This window comes from Equus caballus, chromosome 10 (assembly GCF_041296265.1).
Source record: "Equus caballus isolate H_3958 breed thoroughbred chromosome 10, TB-T2T, whole genome shotgun sequence".
Classification (NCBI taxonomy): Eukaryota; Metazoa; Chordata; class Mammalia; order Perissodactyla; family Equidae; genus Equus; species Equus caballus.
Genome location: NC_091693.1, coordinates 16,540,897 through 16,566,187, shown reverse-complemented (window position 1 = coordinate 16,566,187; position 25,291 = coordinate 16,540,897). Strand labels below are relative to the sequence as shown.

At 56.4% G+C, this 25,291-nt stretch overlaps 1 protein-coding gene across 1 annotated transcript; it reads left to right on the top strand.

The window, feature by feature from the left end:
- Positions 1–443: 443 nt before the first annotated feature.
- EML2 (EMAP like 2) lies at positions 444–24,030 on the top strand. The gene is given in 23 exon segments (XM_070223032.1): positions 444–625; positions 628–750; positions 3,267–3,485; positions 3,579–3,702; positions 3,884–3,988; positions 5,889–5,917; positions 6,101–6,230; positions 9,594–9,743; positions 10,238–10,307; positions 10,401–10,511; positions 11,459–11,554; positions 12,463–12,597; positions 13,438–13,537; positions 16,151–16,305; positions 16,460–16,585; positions 18,142–18,273; positions 20,058–20,125; positions 20,392–20,480; positions 20,715–20,812; positions 21,347–21,434; positions 22,119–22,214; positions 23,172–23,302; positions 23,619–24,030. Coding segments are annotated over 23 exon segments (2,547 nt in total). The 5' UTR covers positions 444–579; the 3' UTR covers positions 23,745–24,030.
- Positions 24,031–25,291: the final 1,261 nt, after the last annotated feature.

Below are 25,291 nucleotides of genomic sequence, written 5' to 3'. Positions count from 1 at the left end.
ATAGAACTTTAGCTCCCGCAGGATCCTAGGGGTGGAGCTAAGAGTCCCGGGGGCGGGTCTAGATCGAATAAACAAGGACTCCAAGAACTGGGCTAGAATAAGAGTTCCAGGGCGGAGCGACTGGATATCAGGGCGGGTTTGAGACCCTAGGGGTCCGGCTCTAGTCTTGCAAAGGGGCTTTTGGGAAATGCACTAAAAGATTAGGGAGAAGGTTTTGGGGATGTGGGAGTGTCTTCCTCCACCCCATCTTCCTCAGAGCCGGGGGCTACGCTTCAGGCTGAAAAGCTGGGAAGGCCCTGCCCCTTCCAATCCTTCTGAATCCCTATTGGAGGAGGGCCCTGCGCGACAGGCTCTCATTGGTCCTGAACAGGCGAGGAGGGGGTGCAGAGAGAATACGCGCTGTTGTGGGCGGGACCAGACGGTACCGAAGGGGATCTCGGCGCAACCAATCCCAGCCCGAGGATTGTGTTGGGGAGCCTGGCAGGGGGTGTCCCGACCCCCCTTTCTGAACATCCTGGGGGATGACCCCGGTGCCAGGCCCGGCTCCGGCCGCCTGATGCCGGGCGGGCCGAGCCGGGGATGCTGGAACGAAGGGTGTTGCTATGGCAACGGGAGGCAGGGCCTGGGGGGGCGACCGGGCCCGGGCTGGGGCTGGGGGGGCCGGCGGTGGCTGTGGCGGGGTGATGGCGGAGCGCGGCCCGGCCTTCTGCGGCCTCTACGACACGTCCTCGCTGCTTCAATACTGCAACGGTGAGACCCCCTCCTCAGTTCTGACCCCGGCCCGCTCAGGGCTGGACCCATCTCCTCCTGCCCCAACCTCCTCCTCCCAAGTGTCCATCCTCGCCCCGTGCTGAAGATCCCCTTTCTCTCCCAGAGGGATCCTGACCCCAGAGCAAGGTCCCTGATCCCCGAAGCCCTGATGAAGTCCCTCACCCACTTCCACCCTCCCCTTCTCCCAAGGTGGCTGGATGGAGAGAAGGGGCAGAACCTTCAGGAGCTTGGGGTTGAAAGGGGCGGGGGGAGGCCTGGAGGTCTGGAGCCCTGCCCTCCCTCTCCCCTCTCGATCCCGTGGGACCCTCACCCTTCTCCCTGGAGGAGGGACAGACAGATTAGGGGGAGGATGGAATCTGGTGTCAGCTTGTTGGCTGGATGTGGGACCAGGTAGGACGACCAGAGGACTTTACCTCCACTGTACCCCCCAAATCCTCAGGCCCCGCCTCTCCCACCCATTAGAATCACCCCTTCTCCCTAGACAAATGGGTATGATACCAGAAGGGCCATTGGTGGGTGTCAGGCCCAGATGAGGGGAGCTGGAGGCAGAGGGGAGGGCAGACTGGAGGATAAGTGGGGGCTGGTCTCTGGGCAAAAAGGCTGAAGGTGGGGGAATGGGCAGGAGGCGCCAAAGACTTGAGTCATGGGCGGGGTGGGGTGGGGGATGGGGGGCAGGCCAAGGCCTCAGAATACACTGGCCTCTCTGGGTAGGGGCTGAAGGGCCAAGGCAAAAACTCCTCCATTCCCCTCAGAGGGCCGTGAGAAGGGACTGTCTTCCAGTTTGAAGCCCCCTACCCTGGCCACACACTCCAGTGCCAGGGACCACTGGAGTTGGCAGAGGACCAGAACGCTCCTTGCATCTTCCTCTGCCCCTCTAAGAGGCGGAATGACAGGGTGCCCAAGCCTGGGTGGAAGATCTGTTCCGCTGCTGAAAGGCTGTGTGTGCATACACAAGTAACTCCACCTCTCTGGGCCTCAATCCCCTTCCTCTTCAAATGGGTATAATACTGCAACTGTGAGTTCCCGGAGCGTTAAGTACCATCATAATAGTTAATTATATTCTGTATTCGCTGAGCACACGAGCTGGGAAATGTGTTCAGTGTTTTCCACGAACAGCCTGCCACATGTGAGCTCACTACAACAGATCTCAGTGTGGGGGGTATGAGTATTAATGGTAAGTGAGAGGGGGCTCAGCGAGAGGTGATGGCCCCTCACCTATTGGCTGTGTGACATTTGGCGAGTCTTTGCACACTGCCCAGACCTCCGTTCTGTTTCCTCCTTTGCAAAACGTGATGCTGACAGGATTCCCTCTTCTTAGGAGTTCCGAGTCCTGACAGCGCTCCCCCTCCCACCTCGGGAGGCCCCCACCTTCCACTGCAGGTCCGGCAGTGGGTGGGGGGCAGGGCGGGCGAGGCCTGGCAGACGATTGGGCCGCGGGGGGAGGGAGGGGAGGGACGGACGGCTGCACTGCGGAGCCCAGCGGCCGGGTGGGGCGGCCCACAGACGCGGGATGGCAGTTGCGACCTCTACGCCCCGTCTCTGTTAATGCTACCACCTTTACTTTCACCCGGCTGGGAGCCAGGGCGTCCTCGGTTGTGGCCAGCAATGAGTCTGGGTATGAGTGGTCTGGGAGGGAAGAGGGGAGGCGGACCATCTCGGTCCTCCGCCCTCCCACTTTTGGAAAATGGGCGATGGGGGGCGCGGTGGAGGAGTTATTTGGCGGTACCTATGGGCTGGAGAGGAGAGGGAGAGCCGAATCTGGGGCGTGGGGTGTAGAAGCGAAATAAAGGAAGGGAACAGAAGAGAGAAGCTCCAGCTGGGAAGAGAGTTTGGGTGTCAGATCCCCGCCCGCCTCTCCCTCCCGTGGGTCTCCTGGGTCTGCGATGCGCTACCTGCAACCCCCAAGTCCGCCGCCAGGGGCCGCAGAAACTCTGTCCTTGCGGCGGGCTCTGGGGTCGAACCCCTTGGTGAGGAGAGAGCGCGAAGGGGAGAGGACCAGGCGGGATCTTTTGGCTGGGAAAGTCTTAGAAACAGAGAGGGAGCATTAGCACCCGCGATGAAATGTTGAGATTCGTCAGAGAATATTGGAGATCAATTCTAGAACGTTGATGTCACTAGGAATAAGTTGGTGTCACTCTTAAAATGTCGATATCACTCACAGATATTTAGCATCTTAGTCATAGAATCTTAAAACCAGAGTCGAGAGGCTCTTGATTCGTAGAATCTTAGAAGGTAAGAGAGGAAGGGACTTCCCTAAGGTCACACCTCCAGGGCGCTGCGGCAGAGAGGAGTGTGGGGGCAAGAGCTGAGAGCGGTGGGGATTTCCTCCCCCTCTGAGCCATCTTCCTTGGCTCATCTCCAAGCGTGCCAGGCCCCGGTTGTGGGAGAGGAAGGGGGAGTGGCTGGCCTCCCTTAGACCCGGGGAGGCGAAAGTGGCACATGGCGCGTTGGAGCGCCTGGGTGACCCCAGCAGCTAGCGCTTCCCGGCCTTCCAGATGATAATTTGTCGGGCACGAGCGGCATGGAGGTGGACGACCGCGTGTCGGCGCTGGAGCAGCGGCTGCAGCTGCAGGAAGACGAGCTGGCGGTCCTAAAGGCGGCGCTGGCGGACGCGCTGAGGCGCCTGCGGGCATGCGAAGAGCAGGGCGCTGCGCTGCGCGCGCGGGGCACCCCCAAGGGCCGGGCGCCTCCGCGCCTGGGCACCACAGCCTCGGGTATCTTCTCCAGATTGGAGGGGTGAGATGGGGGGGGGGGACCAGGGCACGGATCTCACACTCACCTTCTATCCTCTAACCCTTCCCCTCCAGTGTGTCAGCTCTTGAAAGGCCTTCCCACCAGGACGCCCCTCAATGGCTCAGGACCACCGCGGCGCGTGGGCGGCTATGCCACGTCCCCATCTTCCCCCAAGAAGGAGGCAGCCTCCGGGCGCAGGTAAGGCCCGGAAGCCAGGATCCCCCAAACCTCCTCCAAGACGGAGGCTGCTTTTACGGAGAGGGATGGACTCATGTGCCCGAACTCCAGCGGTGGAAGGTGCGGGGACGTTCTCTCAGCCTCCCGCACTCGCCCGCTGGCCTCTCAGGCTCCACCCTAACTGTGTGCTCTCCCTTCGCAGTGCCCGCCGCTACTTGTCACCAGAGCGCCTCGCCTCCGTGCGCCGAGAGGACCCCCGAAGCCGCACCACATCCTCTAGCAGCAATTGTAGCGCCAAAAAGGAAGGGTAGGTGTCCGAGGCGGGGTCATGTCACAGAGAGTGGGGCCAGCACCCCGGATGGGCATGGAGAAAGATGGGGAAGTTAGGGCGATGCCCTAGGCCACGAGGTGATAACCCAGAGCGGGGTCATCTGGTTCAGAATGCGAGGGCAGTGCCGGGGGTTGGGAGGGACCAATCTTGAGAGAGCGTGGCGAAGCGGAAGGCCTGGAAAGGCGGAGCCAACATTCAGGGGCGTGGTCAAAGACTTAAGGGGCTGGGCTAGAACCTAGGAGCCGTGGACTGTCAGGGTCTCCCGGGTGTGACAGTAGAAATCAGGGAGGAGCCAGGTTTGTGGGCGTGGCTATTAAGGTAAAGGAAAGTCCTTGCTGAGTCTCAGGGTTGGGGCCAGGGCGGAAGCCTCGGAGGAGTTTCAGCAGGGAATTGGGGGAATCAGAGGGAGGGGCGTGATTGGCATTTGAGGGCGTGGCCAGAGTGTTAGCCTGGGTGGAATCAGACCTGGGGTGGGAGGGGTCCCTGGGGCTGTGACCTGCTGGGGGCGTGTCAGGTGCAAGTAGCGGGGCGGAGCCGAGCCTGGGGCACCGCGTGGCGAAAGTGGGCGTGGCTGGAAGGCTGGGCGGGGCCACGGGTAGGCGTGGTCAAATCTTAGGGGGCGGGGTCAAGAGAGTGGATCACGTGGAAGTGGTCGTGGTCAGAATGCAAGGAGAGACCAGAGGCGGAGAGGAGGGCCCCGGGGGTGCGGTCAGTTATCAAAAGACTGAGTCAGGGGCAGGATCGGAAGGAGAGGTGGGTGTGATCAGAATGTTGGGCGTGGTCAACTCCCCGGAGGCGTGGCCATACTGAAGGTCTGGGCGGAGCAAAAACCCAAGGGTGGAGTCACGGTGCAGTGGGCGTGGTCAGGGCTTGGGGGCCGGACTAAGGAGGGACTGGGGTCAAAAACCACACATTTCAACCCCACTCAAATAATAGCAAATACGTACATAGCGCTATGTGCTAGGCACTACTCCAGCCACTTTACATCTATTAGCCAACTCAACCCTCGCAAACACCCCGGGAGGTACGTACTTTTATTATCCCCATTTTTCAAAAGAGGAAACGGAGGCAGAGGTTGGGCAATTTGTCCCCACTGCGAGGAAGCGGCCGAGCTGGGGTTTGAACTCAGGCAGACACGCCCCCGAGTCCAGGTTCTCAAACGACGCTCTCCCCCAGCCCCCAAAAGAGCCTGGTCTCAGGATCCCACAGCTCGGGACCTGAGACCGCGTGGCCAGCCGGCTCCCGGGGTCAGCCGCGGAGGGCGGGGCAGGGCGCGGCGGCGCGGGCACCTCCCAGGGCCGGAAGCGGCGGAGCTGGCCCCGGCTCCACCCCCGGCCCCGAAGCTCCGCCGGCCGCCGCCATGAGTAGCTTTGGACCGGGGTGAGACCCTCTCGCAGACCCCCTCCTCCCCGCACTCCCGGAGCCTGGATCCCAGGTCTCCCCGGTCTCCAGAGACCCAGGCCGGCGAACCTCAGCCCTTTCCGCCGGCGGAGGGACTGTGGAGACACGCCCCTTCCCTTGCTGCTTGCAGTGTGGGGCACTGGGGGACTGGGGGGCGGGGAGCGATGGGAGAGCCGTGCCGATAAGGAGGGAGGGGTCCCTCATGACTCCCCTCTTCCAGGACTGCGTCCCTGCCACCTCGTGCTGTGTGATCCTTGGCGTTCACTGCCTCTCTGGGCCTGTGTCTTAGGCTCTTCAAGATCAACCGAGCAAAGCACACGGCCTGCAGAGAGGCAGCGCTGCGCTCCTTACGCGGCCCCCCTTACTCAGCAGACACCTCGGGGAGCAGTGGGGTGGGGGAGCCCTTTCTCCCCTTTTCTGACCTGCCTGCTAATTAGGGCGCTTTTTTTTTTTTTTTTTGGTCCTTTCCGGACAGCAAAACCAAAGAAGTTATCTTCAGCATGGGTGAGTGAGGAGAGGGGGAGGGGCTGGCAGCTGGAGGTCGGGAGACCTGGCCATTGAGCTGTCGCCTCTTTGCCTCAGTTTCCCCACCTATTTTTTTTTTTTTTTTAACTGAAGCCTGAAGGGGAGAGGAAATAGGGATGGGGGCTGGGGTCAGCGCCTGAACTCTGGGGCGTGTCCCAGCAGAGGAGGGCTCCGTGAAGATGTTCCTGAGGGGCCGCCCCGTGCTCATGCTGATCCCGGACGAGCTGGCGCCCACCTACAGCCTGGACACGCGCTCGGAGCCGCCTTCCAGCCGCCTCAAGCTGCACTGGGTGTATCCTTCTGGTTCAGACCCTTCCTCCCCGCCCCCGCCACCACCCCCCGGTCAAGAGGGGACAGAAGTCCTTCTGGTGTGGGGCTTCAGCAGGAGGGTGGGGAAGGCTTTGTATCACAGGTGCCTCTGCCCAGGCCTCGGTGGCTTGCGGGGTCAAGACTCCTCCTGGACTCAGGAGGGCGCAGAGGAAGGGGCTTGGCTAAAATGACCTTTTCGGATTCATTTAAGCAGCAAATGTTTGCTGAGCTCTTTCCGTATGTCATATTCTCTTCTGCATGCGAGCTGTGTTCTGGGAGATCCATGATGACACAGAAGCCCGCGATTAAACAAACAAGATAATTTCAGTTAGTAATAAATGGTGGGAATACAGTAACCGAAGCTTGCGGGAGGCGAGTCACTGGGTTTCTCTGAGGAGAGGGCCTTGGAGCTGAGAATTGAGTACTTAGGAGCCAGCATAGAAAGAACTAGAAAGAGAATGTTCCAGACAGAGAGTGTGGCAGGTACAAAGGCTCTGTGGCCAGAGGGAGCTTGGTGTGTTTGAGAAACAGAAGAAGTTGGTAATGGTTAAGAACCCCGTCCTGGAGCCTGGCAGAAGTGGGTTGAAACCTCAGCCTGGCGTCTGGCTGGCTGTGTGACCCTGGGCAAGTCACCTTGCCTCTCTGTGCCTCACTTGCCTCCTCTGTAAAATGGGTGTCATGCTCGCAGATTCACGGGGCTGTGAGACCATGCGTCAAGATGCTGAGCTCATAATCTGTGCTCCATAAACAGTGATTGATAAGATCCTAACTAATTGTCATGGGGCACTTATATGCCGGGCGCTGCTCTAAATTCTTTTACGTATAAATACGATGAATAATAGGATCCTTCTCTTTTCTAGAATTGGGCATGTGTTTTTGCCACCAGTGGCCTCTGACAGCTCTCTGAAGCCTGCAGGTTGGGAATTATCACCCTCACTTTCCAGATGAGGAAACCGAGGCTGAGAGTGGGGACAGAGCCGTCTCCTGGGAAGTCAGAGCGGATCTGAGGCAAGAACTCTGACTCTGGGCCCGAAGCCTTTTCCACAAAGCCCACTGTGGCTTGGGCTCGGCTCCTAGGGACCCAGGCCCTGTCCTCTTCTCTTGGCCTTGGTTTCCACTCTGGAGCAGGCAAGGATGTTGGAGCCCAGCGCTTCTTCGAGGCAGCTGGAAATATTCACGAGAATCAACGAACACCACGCCGTCATGCCAGGCTGCATCAGATGACAGACAGCGGACGCTTCAGAAGTCAGGGCGGGCCTCAGGCTCCCCAGGTCTAAGATGACTATGGCTGGAGCCGTTTCTACGGGGTCAGGATACCCCTGTTGACACGCATTCAAATATTTTCTGAATGTCTGGAGCCAAAGGCTGGGCGCTCAGTTGTCACCATGACAGGGTCTGCCCACCTCGGGCTCACAGTCCGGTGTAGGGACGGGCTTCTTGACAGGGACAACACACAGTGGGCAGGGCTGGGACCAGGGAACCCCGAGGGGGCAGCTGACCCAGCCTGGGGGTCAGGGAGGGCTTCCCAGAGGAGGAGTTCTAGCAGTGAACAGAACAGCCCAGTCTGGGCCACCGTGGAATTCAGTCTCAGTGGCGAATAGGGACAGTTAACTAACTGACTAGATGGTTACTAAGTGGGGTGAGTCCACTTAGTGGAGGAAGCGAGCCCAAGGGCTGCTCTGAGGAGTCATAGCTGAGAAGGGGGGCAGGTAGAGTGTACTAGGCAGAGGAAGGTTAGGGCAAGATCTGGGGTGGGGGTGATGACCTTGGCATTTTGAGGCGCTCTAAGATCAGAGAGAAAGGGAGGGCAGGAGCCCTGCTGAGGCTAGGGAGGGGCCAACCAGGCCAGTGGGAGGAGCTTGGACTTTCTCTGACGGCACTAGGGAGCCACAGCAGGTTCTAAACACGGGGGCGGTGGGGGGAGAGTCAGCCATTCCTTCAACAGATACTGATACTGAATTCATATGTCTGCTGTCCACCAGGCTCTGATCTGGGCGCAGGGGATCCAGCAGTGAACAAAATGGACAAAGATCCCTGCCCTCATGGAGCAGACATTCTAGATGGGGAGACAGATAATAAGTTAAACAGCATGTGGGATGCTGATGTGTGCATTGCAGAAATATGAAGGGGACTGGGGGAGGGGGCAGTGAGGGTGCATGAGTTTGCAGTTTTAAACAACTTGGGCAGGGGAGGCCTCTCTGAGGAGCTGACCAGAGACCTGAAGGAGGTGAGGAGCCATGGAGAGGTGAGGAGGAGGAATACTTAGGTGGAGGGAACAGCAGGTGTAAAGGCCCTGAGGTCAGAACAGGGAGGAGGCTGGTGTAACTGGAGCTGAGCGAGGAACCACGGCCCAGATCAGGCCAGGCCTCGTGCCTGGGCTTTTGCAACGACTATGACTTTTGCTCTAAGTGAGATGGGACCCTTGGGAAGCTTCTGAGCTGTCTTGGTGTTAAGAAGTTTTAACAAAATCCTTCTGGGGGGAGGGGGTGGACAGGAGGTTATATTCATTCTCTGTGGCTGATGTAACAAATTACCACGAACTTGATGGCTTAAAACCACAGAAAAATCTTTTCTCACAATTCTAGAGGCCAGAAATCCCAAGTCAGGGTGTTGGCAGGGCCACGCTCCCCCCAGAGGCTCAGAGGGAGAATTGGTAACACGTCTGTCTCCTAGCTTTTCGTGGCGGCTGGCAACCCTTGGCATTCTTTGGCTTGTCGCCGCTTCAGTCCATTCTCTGCCTGTCTTCACTTGGCCTTCTCCACCCCGTGTCATGTCTTTTCCTCTCTGTCTCTTAAAAGGACACTTGGGGGCCAGCCTGGTGGCAAAGTGGTTAAGTTTGCACGCTCTGCTTTGGCGGCCCAGGGTTTGTGGGTTCGGGTCCCAGGTGCCGACCTACACGCCGCTCATCAAGCCATGCTGTGGTGGCGTCCCACGTGCAAAATAGAGGAAGATGGGCACAGATGTTAGCTCAGCAACAGTCTTCCTCAAGCAAAAAGAGGAAGGTTGGCAATAGATGTTAGCTCAGGGCCAGTCTTCCTTACCATAAAAAAAAAATAAAAAGGACACTTGTCATTGGATTGAGAGCCCACCCTTATAGTCCAGGATGATCTCATCTTGAGATCCTTAATTACATCTTCAGGCTCTTTTCCAAGCAAGGTCACATTTACAGGTCCCGAGGGTTGGAACATATTTTGGTGGACATATTTTGGGGGGTACCATCATTCAGCCCCCCTCAAGTGTAGGAGTGGAAGGAGGAAAACCTAGCTCCGATGACCTTGTTGAATCCGGTCGTCCGTCAGCACGTGCGATGCAAAACAGGCTCCTTAACCGGCCCGGGCATCTCCAGCTACGGCTACCGCGGCCGAGACTGCCGGGCCAACCTTTACCTGCTGCCCACGGGGGAGATAGTGTACTTTGTGGCCTCCGTGGCCGTGCTGTACAGCGTGGAGGAGCAGAGGCAGCGGCACTACCTGGGGCACAACGATGACATCAAGTGGTGAGGCCTGGGAGGGGACGCCAGAGAGCTCCGGATGCTGTTAGGGGCGGTGGGGCTCAGCCTGCAGGCTGAATTCAGGGGAGACAATGTGGACTGACCATCAATATGTCAAACGCCGGGGGATTCACTCAAATGCCTGGAGTTTTCACTTAATTTGGAAACTCCGAGCTGGCACCCTAGATGGTCCCGCAGCCTGTTGGAGCCCTGTCGTGGCCACCCTTTCAGTGGCCGCAGTCTCCTGGCCACCATTTGTAGTACAGGCCTGTGCCCCGTGGGCATTTGAATTAGAGACCCCAGGCCTGAGTCTTGCTTCTGAGCCCTGGTACCCAGAGAATATCCCCTTATTGCTACTGAAGGACTAAGTAACTGTTGATCGACTAAATAACTCACTCAGCCAACTTGTGGCATGAATAACCAGGCATCCCGATCGTGGCCTGCTGCCGGAGGGGTCCCTCCCTCCCTGAGCCCTGCCCATCTGGCCTCTCTCTCCTCAGCCTGGCTGTCCACCCGGATATGGTCACCATCGCCACTGGACAGGTGGCGGGCACCACCAAGGAGGGGAAGGTAACAGAGTGGAGGCAGCAGGACCTGGGATGGGATATCGGGGGCCAGGCAGCCGGGCTCCCCAGGAAACAGGCTTTTTTCTCTTTCCTGCAGCCGCTGCCACCCCACGTGCGCATCTGGGACTCAGTTTCCCTCTCCACCTTGCACGTGCTGGGCCTGGGGGTGTTTGACAGAGCCGTGTGCTGTGTGGGCTTTTCCAAATCCGTAAGTGCCATGCCAGCCCTCACCCGCCCCTTTGGGATGGAGGCCACGCCTTCCTTGTGACGTCATGGGCGCAGGCCACGCCCCCTTCCAGGGCTCCATCTGTTGGTTGCCCCCAAAGTCCTCAGTGATCCCCTTCGATCCGTTCGTGCTGTCACGTTAGTTTTCGCACCACCTTTCCTCCTGGAAGGGTCCTTATCCCTTAGGCATTTTGAAGCCGCGCTGTTCCTTGCACGGTCTCAGATGGGTGTTGGTGGGACGCGGAGCTAAGTACAGAATTCCAGAGTAAGCCTTTAGGAATTTGTCGAGAAGTCTGACATTCCCGCAACGTCCACGTGTGTGATTGGTGGGTTTTAAAAAACACAAATCAGATTTTGGCATTTTTATCATATTTTACCCAAGTATTGGTCTGCAACGGATCGGCGAATAAAAACAACCCCCCACAGATAGTTTACGCAGCAGAGCCTCGCTGGCTTTCTGAGGCCTAGGGAGACATCTCAGAGCTTTGGGGGGAAAAAGCTATTTTTTGCCGAAGTTCGTCGGGGGGCGTGGGGGGGGAGGAGTAAAAACCCTGCGAAATCAAAAGTAACCTGGGCTTCACTAAAGGTGTAAAAAAATTATGGCGACTTTATTATTTCATTTCCTACACATAAAAGTCCTTCCGTATGAAAATGAAGATTCGATGCTCTCAGCGAGAATTCCTGACTGTGTGATGGCTGCAGAGAAATTGTAGCTGAGGGTCAGTTAGATGAATTTCTTAGGGACGAGTCATTTCCAAGGGAAAATTAGAAAAAACCCTCTAAAATGTGGGTATGGCCCCTGGATGGGGGCCAGGGCCTTTGAAAGTCTTCAAACAGGCCTGAGCGGCGGATGCCCCAGCGGGCAAGGTGTTGGGAGGGGATGGATCCTGACCCACTTGCCCCTCTTCTCCCCTTCTCTCCTCCTCCCAGAATGGAGGCAACCTGCTCTGTGCGGTGGATGAATCCAACGACCACATGCTGTCCGTGTGGGACTGGGCCAAGGAGGCCAAGGTGGTGGATGGCAAGGTGGGGTGACCGTTCTCATCCCCTCTCCTTGGGGTGCCCCTGTGGGACTGGCCAGATCTCAGAGGTTAAGAGTCTGGAATCAGATAGACCCACATTCGAGTCCTGGCTTTGCTGTTTGCTGGCTGTGTGACTTTGGGCAAGTGGCTTGCCCTCTCTGAGCCTTGGTTGCCTCATCTGTAAATTGGGTAGCATCTTCCTGGTAGGGCCTTGGCTTTGATGTTGGGAAACGGGGTGGGTGACCTGCGTCTACAGAAGTGTTTCTATGAGTTGGCTGCCAATTCTACGGCCCTCTGATGTCTAGACAGACTTTGACTTGCATGTCTGGGTGGTGGCTTATTTCACAGATGAGGAACCTGAGCCATGGTAGAGGGGAGAGCTCCTTCCCCAAGGTCACACGCCTCTTCTGGGCGAGGGGGAGGAGACCCAGGTTCTGGAACGGGGCCTGTGGTTTGGGGAGAGAGAAGTGGTTGAGAGGCTGGGCTCTGGCGCCAGACCTAGGTGAGTTGATTCTGGACATGACTCTTACCTGGCTGTGTGGCCTTAGGCAAGTGACTTTCCCTCTCTGAGCCTCACTTCTTTATCTGTCATAGGGAGGCACTAATGAGCCTCCCCTCACAGGGTACTGTGGGGTTAAAGGAGTTAATGGATGTAAACAGCTTAGCCCAGTGCTTGGTGCAGAGTCGGGCTCTCCAAGTGTCTGCTGTTATGTTGATAAAGAAGGCAATAATGCTTTGCTGGCTGGCCCTGCCTCCCATACCTTAGTTTGCTCATATAGGAAAGATACAGGCAGGTAGAGTGTGCAGTGCGCAACCCACACAGCTGTACAGGGCAATCCTCCACCGGGTGGGTGTGGTGGCCCCCCCTGGTGGCTTTGAGGTCCTCATTCAGAATCTCCCCACTCCCCAAAGTGCTCCAACGAGGCCGTGCTGGTGGCCACCTTTCACCCCACAGACCCCACCTTGCTCATCACCTGCGGGAAGTCCCACATTTACTTCTGGAGCCTGGAGGGGGGCAGCCTAAGCAAGCGGCAGGGCCTCTTTGAGGTGAGTGCCAGGGCTGTGGGGACGGGCTGGCCCTGAAGGAGGCAGGCAGGGACACCCGGGCAGACAGCCAGATGCCCCAGAGGGTCCCAGAGGCTGGGGATTGTGGGGATGCTGAGATGTCGCCCCTGGGTCTCAGCTTCCTTGTTCATTCCGGGAGGATGATCCTCTTAAGTCTTCGAGGTTGTGAGGACCAATGGGATGAAGAGCTAGCAGCTCCTAGCAGATAGTAGATGCTCAGTGCACGGGTGCTGAGGTTGTTGATATTATGGATAAACACAGAGAGTCAGAGGCCAGCTGCCCGAGAGAGACGGGCACCGAGACAGAGAATCTGAGCGGGATTCAGACGGCCTGGGAGGGGAGACGCAGGGGCACCTCAGACGGGGCTCCCGCTGCCTTTGGTGAGAGTTGGGGCTTCCACCCCAAAAAGAGGGGCCCTGAGAAGACCAGGCGCAGACAGAGATGAAACAGAGACACTGAGAAGCGGAGTGAGGGCAGGAAGGGGACCTAGAGAGAGACCGAAGACAGGGAGGGGAGGAGAGAGGGCGGGGCAGAGGGAGGGAGCCCAAAGGGAAGACAGCAGGGGAAACCGAGGACAGAGAGGGAGACAGAGTGAGGGAGGAGAGAGAGGAGGCGGGACGTGGTCCAGGGCTGGGAAAGGGAGAGAGGATGGTCAGAAACTGTAGGCGACGCCAGCGCTACATGGAGGCGGGCTGCAGATGGTGGTGCTCCACACAGGGCCTCACCCGGAAGCGTGGAGGGGGCCGGGACCACAGTCCTGGAGGATGGATGGGCACTGGGTGGCCACTCTCTTCAGTGACACCTCCGTGTCCCTCACCATAGAAACACGAGAAACCGAAGTACGTGCTGTGTGTGACCTTTTTGGAGGGCGGCGATGTGGTCACCGGGGACTCTGGGGGGAACCTCTATGTCTGGGGCAAAGGTCAGTGTCACCCCACCTGTGTTGTCCCGAACCCCCTTTGGCTCTGGCCCCCTTCCTCTGACCCTGCCGCTGTGGAACGCGTGATAAAACAGGCTACATCTTTCCTTGTCCAGTTCCGACCTCGCCTTCAAGGCTCCGCTCCAGTGTCCCAGCCCCATGAAACCTTTACTTATTGCCCACCCTTGTCCTCTGCCAACCGAAGGTTGGGGATCCAGTTTGAATTGCAAATGAGTGGGTTAACCCCGTTGTGGATGGCTAGAGGGAAAGGTTGTTTGTCCCAGAGCAATGAATGAATGAATAAGGGAATGAATGAAGGAAAGGGTTGTCCTGTCAGTGGATGGTGGAATGGGTAAATGAGTGTGCTGCCCTCCTTCATGGGGGATGGTTAGGTAATGGATAACTGAATGAATGAATGGTGGGCCCCTAATGGATGACTTTGAGAATGAATGAATAGGTCTTTTCCTAGGCAGAGGATGAATGAATGAATGAATGGTTAGCTCAACCAGTGGATTCATGTGTTGTGAAGAATGGATTGTCCCAGGAAGTACATTGATTACTGAATGAATATATGAGTTGATTGGCTTCCCAATGGATGGATGAGCAAATGAATGAATGGTTGTCCCAACCAATGGATGAATGGGTTGTCCCAGCCAAGGCTCATGGGAGCAATAAAGCTTGCCCTGGCCTTTGGGTGAATTGTAAATAAAGGAATGAATGGGTTGTCCCAGCCGGTGGACAGTGGGAAGAAATGAGTGCGTTTTTGGGCCTGAGTACTTTTGCTTTCGCGTACTTTATGCTCCTTCTTCAAGGCTGGACCGAATATTATTCCCATTTCACAGATGAAAAACATTGGGTCCAGAGAAGGGAAATGACCCAGACCCAGCAAGAGGCTGAGCTGGGCGGAGCCAGGGCGCTTGGTTTTTTAGGCCACCTGCCCCGCCGCACACGGGTTTATGGGAGACAGGCCTGAGCCAGGTGTCGCTCCGTGGCCTTGGGGAAAGCCTTGCCCTCTCTGGGCCTCAATTTCCTGCCTGTTAACTGTGGGGGAGGCAGGAATTAGCTGTAAGTGCCAGTTCTCCAGACCTGGAGGAGCTCGGCGCCCTGGGGGGTTCCCCCAGGCAGGGGCGGGGGGAGAGGAGTGGGTTTGGGGTTTGGACAGGCCTGGGTTCGGGTCTCAGCAGTGCTGCGTGCCCTCCATGGGGCCATCAGAGAGTCACGTGCCTTCTGAGACTCAGTTGCCCCATCTGGAATATGACTCAGTTGCCCCATCTGGAATATGGGTATAAGATCACTACCTCCCTCACAGGGTTGCTTTGAGCTTTCCTTGAGATCAGACCGCTGAGAATAAGCTCAGAATAATTGGCAGCGTGTCTTTCCCCGAAGCCTGTAAGGCCCCTGAGGGCAGAGACTGGCTCTGATTCATTTCCGCAGCCCCTGTCCCACCAGTGGGTCCAGCCTGGGGGCTTTGGGGAGTTGGATGGGCGGGTGGCTCGTAGGGGGACAAGATGGTGTCGGTACACGTGGCATCGCATCTCAGTCTTCAAGGATGGCAGCTAAAGAGGGATGCTGCTTCCCGCCTCTGAGTCCCTGCCCCGCCCCCCTCCCTGGTCTGGCGCCCTTCGCTCTGGTCCCCTCCAATTCTGGTTCTTCTCAGAACCCAGGGTAACTCTAACCCTGTCCTTCCCCTGCCCAATCCGTCCTTCCTTCCGGTTCCCTCAAGACAAGGTCCAAGTTCCTCACCGAGGCATCAAGCCCCTGCGGGGTCTGGCCCTGCCTTCTCTCGCCCCTTGCGTGTTACATTTAGTCACACCAGATTTCTTTTTGTTCCCTAAATAATCCATGCTCCCTCCTACTCTCTGCCCTTAGTGCACGTTGTTCCTTCTGCCTGGAACACTTTTCCACCCTCTGTTGTCCTAGCCAGCTCTTACTTAACCTACAGATCCTTGCTCAGCCGTCTCCTCCGCCAGGAAGCCCTCCCTGACTTACCAGGCTGGGTGCCTTCTGTAGGGTTCCACAGTCAGTCTCCTGGGTTTTCCCATCCCAGCCCCAACCGCCTTGGGTTGTCATGGACTGGTAGTGGGTCTGTCTCCGAAAGTGGACTGTGAGCCCCAGGAGGGAACTGATCTGAGGTTGTCTTCACCAGTGTGTCGCCATTGTCACCCAGCATGAGGCTGGGCCCAGAGTAAATGCTAGTTAAGTAACTGTTGATTGGATGGGTTAATGGGTGAATGAATGGATAGGTAGACTGACAGATGAGTGGATACGTGGGTGAATGGGCAGAAGGATGGGAAAATCGATGGAAAATGGGTGGATGTTTGGATAGAAGGATGGATGACTGGGTAGTCAGATGAAAGACAGAATGAATGGATGAGAAGTGGATTGATGGTGAATGGATGGGTGGATGGGTAGATGTTAGTTTAGACGGCTTAGCGGAAGGGTGGTAGGGTGTTGGAGTAGATGGGTGGTGGATGGTTGGATGGGTGAGTGGAAGGGTGGATAGAAGAATGGAAAGGTAGGTGAATGGCTGGATGTAGGCCCGAGCGTTTGAGCTGCTTTTGGGGGTCAGTACAGGGCAGCTTCCCCATGCTGACCCCCGCCCCGGCCGCCCCGCAGGTGGCAACCGCATCACACAGGCGGTGCTGGGCGCCCACGATGGCGGCGTCTTTGGGCTCTGCGCCCTGCGGGACGGGACGCTGGTGTCCGGAGGGGGCCGTGATCGGCGAGTGGTCCTCTGGGGATCCGACTACAGCAAGCTGCAGGAGGTGGAGGTGAGGAGGGGGAGAGACTCATATGAAGGTGAGGACACCTCCCCACATCCCACTGGGGCCCCTAATGCTGACCCTCCCCTCCCTGGCATGTTACCCCCACCCCCATGTGCATCCTACGCTCCTCTGCCCTCCCTCTCCCCTCTGGCCCACCCAGGTCCCGGAGGACTTCGGCCCTGTCCGCACTGTGGCAGAGGGCCGGGAAGACACCCTGTACGTGGGGACCACCCGCAACTCCATCCTGCAGGGCTCCATCCACACTGGCTTCTCGCTGCTCATCCAGGTGGGCAGCTCTCCTGCACCCGCCCCCTGCCTCCCCAGCCATCTTTCCTCTTCCCGGCACCATCCATCCGTCCTTTCTTCCCACTCCCACGTCCCCTCCCCTCCCTGCCCCATCCCTTTTCCTCTGGCCTGGCAAACGCCACTGGTCTGCCCTTTACCTGCTCCCGCTCCATCACCCCACGCCGACCCAGGACCCCTCCCAGAACTGCCAGCAATGGGTTAACTGCCAGCATAGCAGGGGGGCCCCAGGCGCTGCCCCTGCCCTTCTGATCAGGGCGGTGTCCATTGCTGTTGGGAAGTGCCCTGGCAGGTTGTCACACAGGCCACATACACCTCAGGCCACGCACCTCCCAGGTCTCCAGCTCCCGGGATCTGGGAAGGTCCTCTGGAGTCCTCCCTCCTGTGTGCCAAAACCCTACCCCCACCCAGTTAAAAACCCACCTACCAATAGGCAGTATAGTATAGTGGTCAGGAGTATGGATTCTAGAGCGTGACTGCCTGGGATCAAATCACAGCCCTGTCATTCATCATTAGCTGTGTGATTTAGGCAAGTGAGTAACCTCTCTGTGCCTCTATGAAATGGGAGAATAACAAACCAACCTCATGGGGTTTTAGGAGGATTTCCTGAGTTGGTTCGTATGCAGCAACGGTGCCTGGCACAGAGTAAGCGCTCAAAACCTCTTGGCCCAGATGACTCATTGCTTCCTGGTCCCTGTTCCTTCACCGCCGCCATGAATTTTCCCTCATATGGATTAGAGGAAATCAGGGCTGCTACCTTTAGATCCTGTTCTGGCTCTAGATTCTGTGGAAGAAGACAAAGAAAAACAAGGGCTGGAAGGAATTTCCAGGTGTCCCAAGAAGGGACCTAAGAGACCCCTAATAAGATCACCAATACTCTATCTTATTAAGTATATTATTAATATAGTGACATGTTATTAGAATTACATTAATTAGTAACATTAATTATTATGCTACTATAAATCATACTCATATTGATGATTGATGTTATTTATTATTTATTAATTAATAATAGGTTATTAACAATAGCCACTTCCATTTTGTGAGCAGCATCTCTACCAGCCTCATACACTTTCCGTCCATGGTTTGCGTGAGCACAACCCCGCCATGGGACACGTACACTGATCAGGCCCATTTTACAGAGGATTAAACTGAGGCTGCAGGGAGCAGTTGCCTGCCCAGGTGACGGTAACAGCCAGAGAGCTGAGGTCAGACCTGCCAGGCTGACTACCCGCCTCGGGGTCCCACAGCCGTCTTGGGGGCACCATCTGGCCCCCAAGCTCAGGCTGCTCCCCACCATGCTCTCTTGCCTCCCACTGTGCAGCCTGGAGGGCAGAGGCTGGGGGGAGGGGCACCATTTGCCTGGAGCCACACTCTGTGGGTGGCCTCCTTCAGACACTGGGGAAGGGATCTTCCCTGGGTCACCTGTGGGGCAGGATGTGTGGCTGGCGCTGGTCCCGCATGGCTTTCTGCCATCAGGCGCGTGGGGAAAGGGCCTGGGTGGGCGGTCTCCATGCTGCCGTCTCCCCTTTCCGCCAGGGCCACGTGGAGGAGCTGTGGGGCCTGGCCGCGCACCCCAGCCAGGCACAGTTTGTGACGTGCGGGCAGGATAAGCTGGTGCATCTGTGGAGTGCGGAGTCCCACCAGCCCCTGTGGAGCAGGAGCATTGAGGTAAGGGGACAAGGGACTCGACATACCCTTTGAACAGCACAGAACAGAACATGTCAGGGCTCCAGGCATCAACACGACACAACCGACTGGTCCACGGCCTCCGCCACAGGCAGGAGGGTGGGGAGTCAGGAACCACTCCATTCAAGAAAATGCTATTGTCATAGCTGCACTTAGGAAACAGGAAGCTGTGGCTGCTTGAACTGTTGGCTCCAGCGACACTGCCTCATACATGTGGCTATTCAAACTTAAATTAACTCGAAAACATAAATAGAATTAAAAATTCAGTTCCTCAGTTGCACTAGCCACATTTCAAGGGCTCGGCCGCCACATGTGGCCAGTGGCTACCATATTGGAAAGTGCAGGCATAGAACATCTCCAACATCGCAGAAGGTTCTATTGGACTGTTTTGCTTTAAAGTGACCCAATATTGGCCACATATGCGCTAGCCAAGAACAGATACTCTGTGCCCTTGCCTTTGTGTGCACGAGGCTAGTGACGGCTCCCGGGGCGTTGGCATAGCAAGTCTCATTGCTTTCACAACCCAACTGGTCGGTAGAAGTGGCAGGGGTGGGGCTTCTGCCTTCTGCAGGGCACAAAAGCACAGCTGATTGTGGGAACCAAATCACAGTAGAACCCGAGCTGCAAGGGATTCTGGGCAGTGTAGTTTTTAAGCTCCCTGCCTGTGCAGCATGGGAAGGGCAGTTAGAAGGTCAGTCCACCATATTCCCGACACCACCCTTTGAGCCTTTGCTCCAGGAATCCCTCCAGGGTTTTCTCTGCTCCTGGAACACTTGATGGCCTTTGGACTTCTGTGAATCGCGATGGTAGACCCCGGAAATGGTTAGGGCCATGTATATAATCCTCATCCTGGTTCTCTTAATTGAGCACCTACGATATGCCAGGCCCTGAGCTCAGCACAGCACTTCTCCAGTCTGCTGGGGCATTGGGATCCCCTGGGAGTCGTTAGAAACACAGAATCCTGAGACCCAGGCACAGAGAGTCAGATTCAGGAGGTCTGAGTTTGGGACCGGAAGTCTGCCGTTTGTAATGAGCTCCCTCAGGTTAATCCGATTACGGGGCTCTGTGGATCACACCCAGAAAAACTCGTTTAGCACTTTCCCTGCGTTGTCCTTTTAACTTCTCCCCACAGCCTCCACGAGGCAGTAGGAAATCCTGGAAAGTGTTGATTCCCATTTGCCAGATAAGGCAATTGAGGCAGACAGGGAAAGTAGTTTGATGTCATATAACTAGGAAATGTCAGAGCCACAGTCTGAATCCAGGTCTGATTCCATGATCCTCTATTGCCTGTGAACCAAGATGCCCCCCAAATTTAAAACTGGGTAATACCCAGTGCTGCGTATTCAATAAAAATGTGGGGAAACAGGCACTCGGACATGCCTGGTGCTAAGCTGATATGCTTTTATGGAAAGCAAATTGGCATTAGATATCAAGTCTTAAAAATATGGCTACTCTTTGTCCCAATAGTCTTGCTTCTAGAAAATTACCTAAGGAAACCATCTTGGATGAATCAAGTGGTGGGAATTTAGAGAAGGCGCAGCAAAGGATCCAAAATCAACAGTGGCAGCAGGAATGTTTTCCCTTGGAGCGGCGTGTTTAAGGAAAGGGGGATGGTTTCCAGGGTGTCTGGGGCAGTGCGTTCCTGGAGGGCAGCTGCGGGAGGTAAGAGGCCTCATGCCAGGCTGAGAGTTGGCTCTGAGGCAGGGGAGTGGCCAGATGGATGGGGGACCCCCGCTCTCAGCGCTGGCTCTTCTCTCCCTCCTCAGGACCCCGCCCGCTCTGCTGGCTTCCACCCCAGTGGCTCTGTCCTGGCGGTGGGCACAGTCACTGGCAGGTAAAGCTGAGGAAGGCATGTGGGGAGGGCGTCTCTGCTCCCCGGGGACTGTCCCTTGACCACACCCTCTTCCCTCCTGCCCCAAAGCCCACAGAGAACATTAATTAGGTTCTGACTGTTTACTGGGCCTTCATCTCCCAACATTCCCCTGGAGTGAGCCTCCCTCCCAAATCACTTCTGAGCTCCTTCCTTCAGGCCCGAGATGGCCACCCTTCTCTACCAGATCCATTCACCCCTCCTCCCCCAACCACGCCCTCTCCTTAAAGATGGCTGCTGCTGGACACGGAGACCCATGACCTGGTGGCTATCCACACAGATGGCAACGAACAGATCTCCGTGGTCAGCTTCTCTCCAGGTAAGGGGCTGGGCCCGGGACCCTGGAGAGGCCAGGTAGGGGAACTGAGGCTCAGAGTTACTGGCAGGGGGAAGGGGCGGAGCCTCTGCGGCAAGATCTGGGGGTGGCTTCAGGACTCTAGCAGGGATGGAACTTGGAACTGCTGAAGAGTCGGGGATAGTGGGGGGGCTGAAGCTGAGAAAGGAGGGCGCGGAGCCTGGGTGCCTCCTCATAGCCCCCCTCCCCCTCCCCCAGACGGGGCGTACCTGGCCGTGGGCTCCCACGACAACTTGGTGTACGTGTACACGGTGGACCAGGGCGGCCGCAAGGTCAGCCGCCTGGGCAAGTGCTCGGTGAGTGGGCAGCGGCCCCCAGCCTGCGCCGCCACCCGGTCTAGGGGATGCAGAATTAACCAATTTTCTACCTCAAGGGAGCACAGCTTCAAGACTCTACTGACTCTGCCCTGATCACATCAAGGAGTCTTAGCCCCGCCCACACATGTCCCCCTGCCCCTCCCCCGTGTCCTAAGCCTGCCTCCTTGTGTGGCCCCGCCCCCTGGATCCTAAGCCCGCCCCTTCGTGTAGCCCCACCCCCTCACGTTCTAAGTGGACCCTCTGTGTGGCCCAGCCTCTGGAGTTCAAAGCCCACCCCTCTGTGTCTAGCTCCGCCCACATGTCCTGAACTCCCGTGTGTTCTAAGCCCTTTTGTCTAGCCCCGCCCATCAGTCTGGCCCCGCCCCCCGTAGTCTGGCCCCGCCCCCATGCTCCAAAGACTTGTGTATCCTTTAGCCCCCGTGTGTTCTCACCGTGCCTCTGTATTTTGCCTTCCACCCTTCCTGATCTAGTCCAGTCCCCTCCAGCTCTAACTCTACCCCTTCCCTCTCCCAGGGCCATTCCAGCTTTATTACCCACCTGGATTGGGCCCATGACAGCAGCTGCTTTGTCACCAATTCTGGGGACTACGAGATTCTGTACTGTGAGTTCTCCGAGACCCAAAGGCGTTCCTCCCTCAGCCTCCCTATTTTTGTTTTTTTTTTGAGGAAGATTAGCCCTGAGCTAACTACTGCCAATCCTCCTCTTTTTGCTGAGGAAGACTGACCCTGATCCCATCTTCCTCCACTTTTTTTATACGTGGGACGCCTACCACAGCATGGCTTTTGCCAAGTGGTGCCATGTCCGAACCCGGGATCTGAACCGCGAGCCCCAGGCCGCCGAGAAGTGGAACGTGGGAACTTAACCACTGTGCCACCGGGCTGGCCCCTCAGCCTACCTATTTGCATGTGCGATTTGCAGAGAATTCCCTGAATTCTGGGAGGGGAGGCGGGGGCTTCAAGTCTCTCTCCTCTGGTTCTGTATTCAGGGGCTATTTTGATTGGTTGGTCTCCTGCTTCTGGTTTCCTCCGTGGTGGACCCCACTTGTAATTAATTCCTCCCCTTCCTGGTTGGATGGGTAAGCTACAGGTTTCTAAGCAGATGCTCCTGCTCAGGCCCTGGGGTGTCACGGCTCAGGATCGTGCCCCTCAGCCAGTCTGCAGAGGTGGAATAAGCTCTGGGACCCTGGCCTCCTGTTTCGGACCTCAGCATCCGTTGTCTGTGCAATGGATGGGTTGAGTCAGTAGTTCTTTCCACTCTGAAATCCTCCCCTCATTTTCCGCCACAGGGGACCCGGCCACCTGTAAGCAGATCACTAGTACAGATGCTGTGAGGAACATGGAGTGGGCCACGGCTACTTGTGTCCTGGGGTTTGGGGTGTTTGGTAAGTTCTGGAATGAGGGAGGTCCCACTGAAGACAGGAGTTCCAAGAAACATCCCTGACTGGTGGTTTTCACATTCTCTTGTTGATTACCTCCAGGACGGGAAACTCACTCCCTTACCCATGTGGGTAATATTTGTGTAAGAGGAAAGGGTAGAGTGAGGTGACTGCTCAGGTCCCTTGGAGCTGTAATGAAATGAGACCAAATGGGTGGTGACACTTGGCGCAGAGAGACTCACACTGCCAGTGTCCCAGCCACCCATTCATTCAGGCATCAATGCAATCAACACATACTCCCTGAAACCTCCGTGCCCAGCCTTGGGCTAGGCAGTGCTGGGACACCATGGTGACCATGACAGCCCTGGCTCTGCCATCCTGGGCCTTACAGTCCAGTGGAAGAGACAGATCTGTTCCTAGACAACCCAATTGTAGACCGGGCTGGGACAAGGAAGGCCAGAGGGGGCATGTGGCTCAGCCTGGGAGGGAGTCAGGGCGGGCTTCCTGGAGGAAGGGACATGCAAGCTGGACCTGGAGGATGGGGAAATACATTCTCCCTCTCTACACAAAGGGAATAATAGCACGTGCAAGAGCCCAGAGGTGACACAGAGCTTGGCATTTGGAGCAATGCAGGAAGGCAGGATGGCTCAATTATTGCAGAGTTCAAGGGGAGCACTGATGAGGTTGAGGCTGGAGCAGTGGGGGGGACCAGGCCAGGCAGAGCTTGGCAGTCATGGTGAGAAGCCTGGGCTTTCTCCTGAGGCCACCAGGTAACCACGGAAAGGTTTTGAGCAGTTGAGGGACACAATAAGATGTGCATTTGTTTCCAACTCTCAATCCTGGCTAGAGATGGGCTCGGTGAGATGAAGGCCGGGGTGCTGGGGCTGGGGCCTGTTCGCCTCGGGGGGGGTCCCCGGCCCCAGCTGACATCTTACCACCCCCTACTCCCCATCTTGCCCACAGGGATCTGGTCCGAGGGAGCCGATGGCACCGACATCAACGCTGTGGCCCGCTCCCACGATGGGAAGTTGCTGGTTTCAGCTGATGACTTTGGCAAAGTCCACCTGTTTAGTTACCCCTGCTGTCAGCCTCGAGTGAGTCCTTCTGGGGGGCTGCAGGGTGGAGGTAACAAGCAGGCAAGATTGAGGCAGCCCTCTCTCGGCCTTAGTTTCCCCATCTGTACAGGAGGGCGGTGGTTTGATCCCAAGGGTCTTTCTTAACCTGAAAGTTGATGAATTTCATAATCTGTAGTGCTAAAGCTCTGAGCCTCGGCAATTCTGGGATCTTCGGTTCTTTGATCCTTATTAACTCAAGACATATTTATTGAGCACCTACTGTGTGCCTGGGCGCAGGGGAGGCAGTGGTGAACAAGACAGACGAACTCCTTTCACTTTTTGTTCCCTATCGCAGGCCTCCAGCCACAAATACGGCGGACACAGCAGCCATGTGACGAATGTGGCCTTCTTGTGGGATGACAGTGTGGTCCTGACCACGGGGGGCAAGGACACCAGTGTGCTGCAGTGGCGGGTGGTCTGAAGTGGGGGTGGTGGTCCCAGGGACATGGGGCCGGAGTTGAGGCAGGTGGTAGGGCTGGAATTCTATTTTCGGGAGATGTCTATTGCCGAGTAGAGTAATATATACCCAGAGTATATCTATAGCAGAGGGGGTTATGGGGGCGGGAGGGTGGACTGACAGAAGTCTCTATTTATCAGGGTGGGAAGAGGGGTCACATTGCTTTGGGAGAGCCCTTAGGATGTTTGATTTGGGTGTTTTTTAAGTTTATTATTTTGTATCATCCAGAAATAAAGACACGAGCACTGAAGTGGGATGTCTGGATCTGTGTATGTGGTGTGTCCATACACTGAGTGTGTCTACAAGCAAATGTGTATGAGGAAGGTGTATGTGTGTGTGTATTCCAGTGTCTGTGATGAGGGACCATGACTATTTAGGTCTATGTTGGTCTTTAAGCTTGACAGAAACCAAGTTTGCTGGAACTTAGGCCAAAAGAGAACTAAATTGGCCCACTTTGCCAAACAAGGAAGGATAGACGTGTCTCTGGGCTTCAGGGCCATCGAACCAAGGTTTTGAGGGCAGCCAGGGTCCTCTATACCTTCTCTGACCTTCTGCAAGTCAGCATTTTTCTCAGGGACCAGCGTTCATTCTCCACACCACAGAAACATGGCGCCCAGCAGCTTCAAAGCTCATATCAACCAGCCTTCGGCCCCCAGTTCAAAAATCCCAGGGAAGGGGCCGGCCTGGTGGCGTAGCAGTTCAGTTCACACATTCTGCTTCTCGGTATCCCGCGTGCGGACATGGCACCACTTGGCACACCATGCTGTGGTAGGTGTCCCACATATAAAGTAGAGGAAGATGGGCATGGATGTTAGCTCAGGGCCAGTCTTCCTCAGCAAAAAAGAGGAGGACTGGTAGTAGTTAGCTCAGGGCTAATCTTCCTCAAAAAAAAAAAAAAAAAAAAATCCCGGGGAAGGGCTGTGATTGGTCCATCTGCACATCAATCAACTTGTCCTGCTGGTTGGTCTACTGTGATTGGCTCCACTTGGGTGAAGACCAGCCCTGGACCAATGATGGTAGCCAGGGAGATGGGATCACGTAAAAAGATGGAAACCTTCACCTGAACCACAAAGTTGAAAGAGGGCAAGGAAAGTTTTCGGAGAAGTGGGCTGATGAGACAATAGACAGCCGGGAGATGGAGTATGAGGATCTGGGTAGCAAGAGACAGAAACCCAGCTCCACCCAGCCTAAACAAAAAGAACTTGCAGGTCGTGGAACTAGGAAGTGCAGGAGGGGCCCTGCTGGATTCAGGGGGCTCACACGTGGTCATCGGGGTCCTCTTCTTGGGGATTTCTCAACTTAGTATCTGTAACCTTGAGCAAATTTTTAACTTTAACTTTTTATTGATGTTTAACATAGATGCAGAGAAGTACACTCATCGTAAATGTATAATCTGCTGAATTCACACAGACCCCATCCACGCAGCCAGCTCTCAGATGGAGAAACAGAATATCCTAGCCCCTGCCAAAAGCCCCTTTGTGCCCCCTCCCAGTCATTGGGCCCCACAGTAG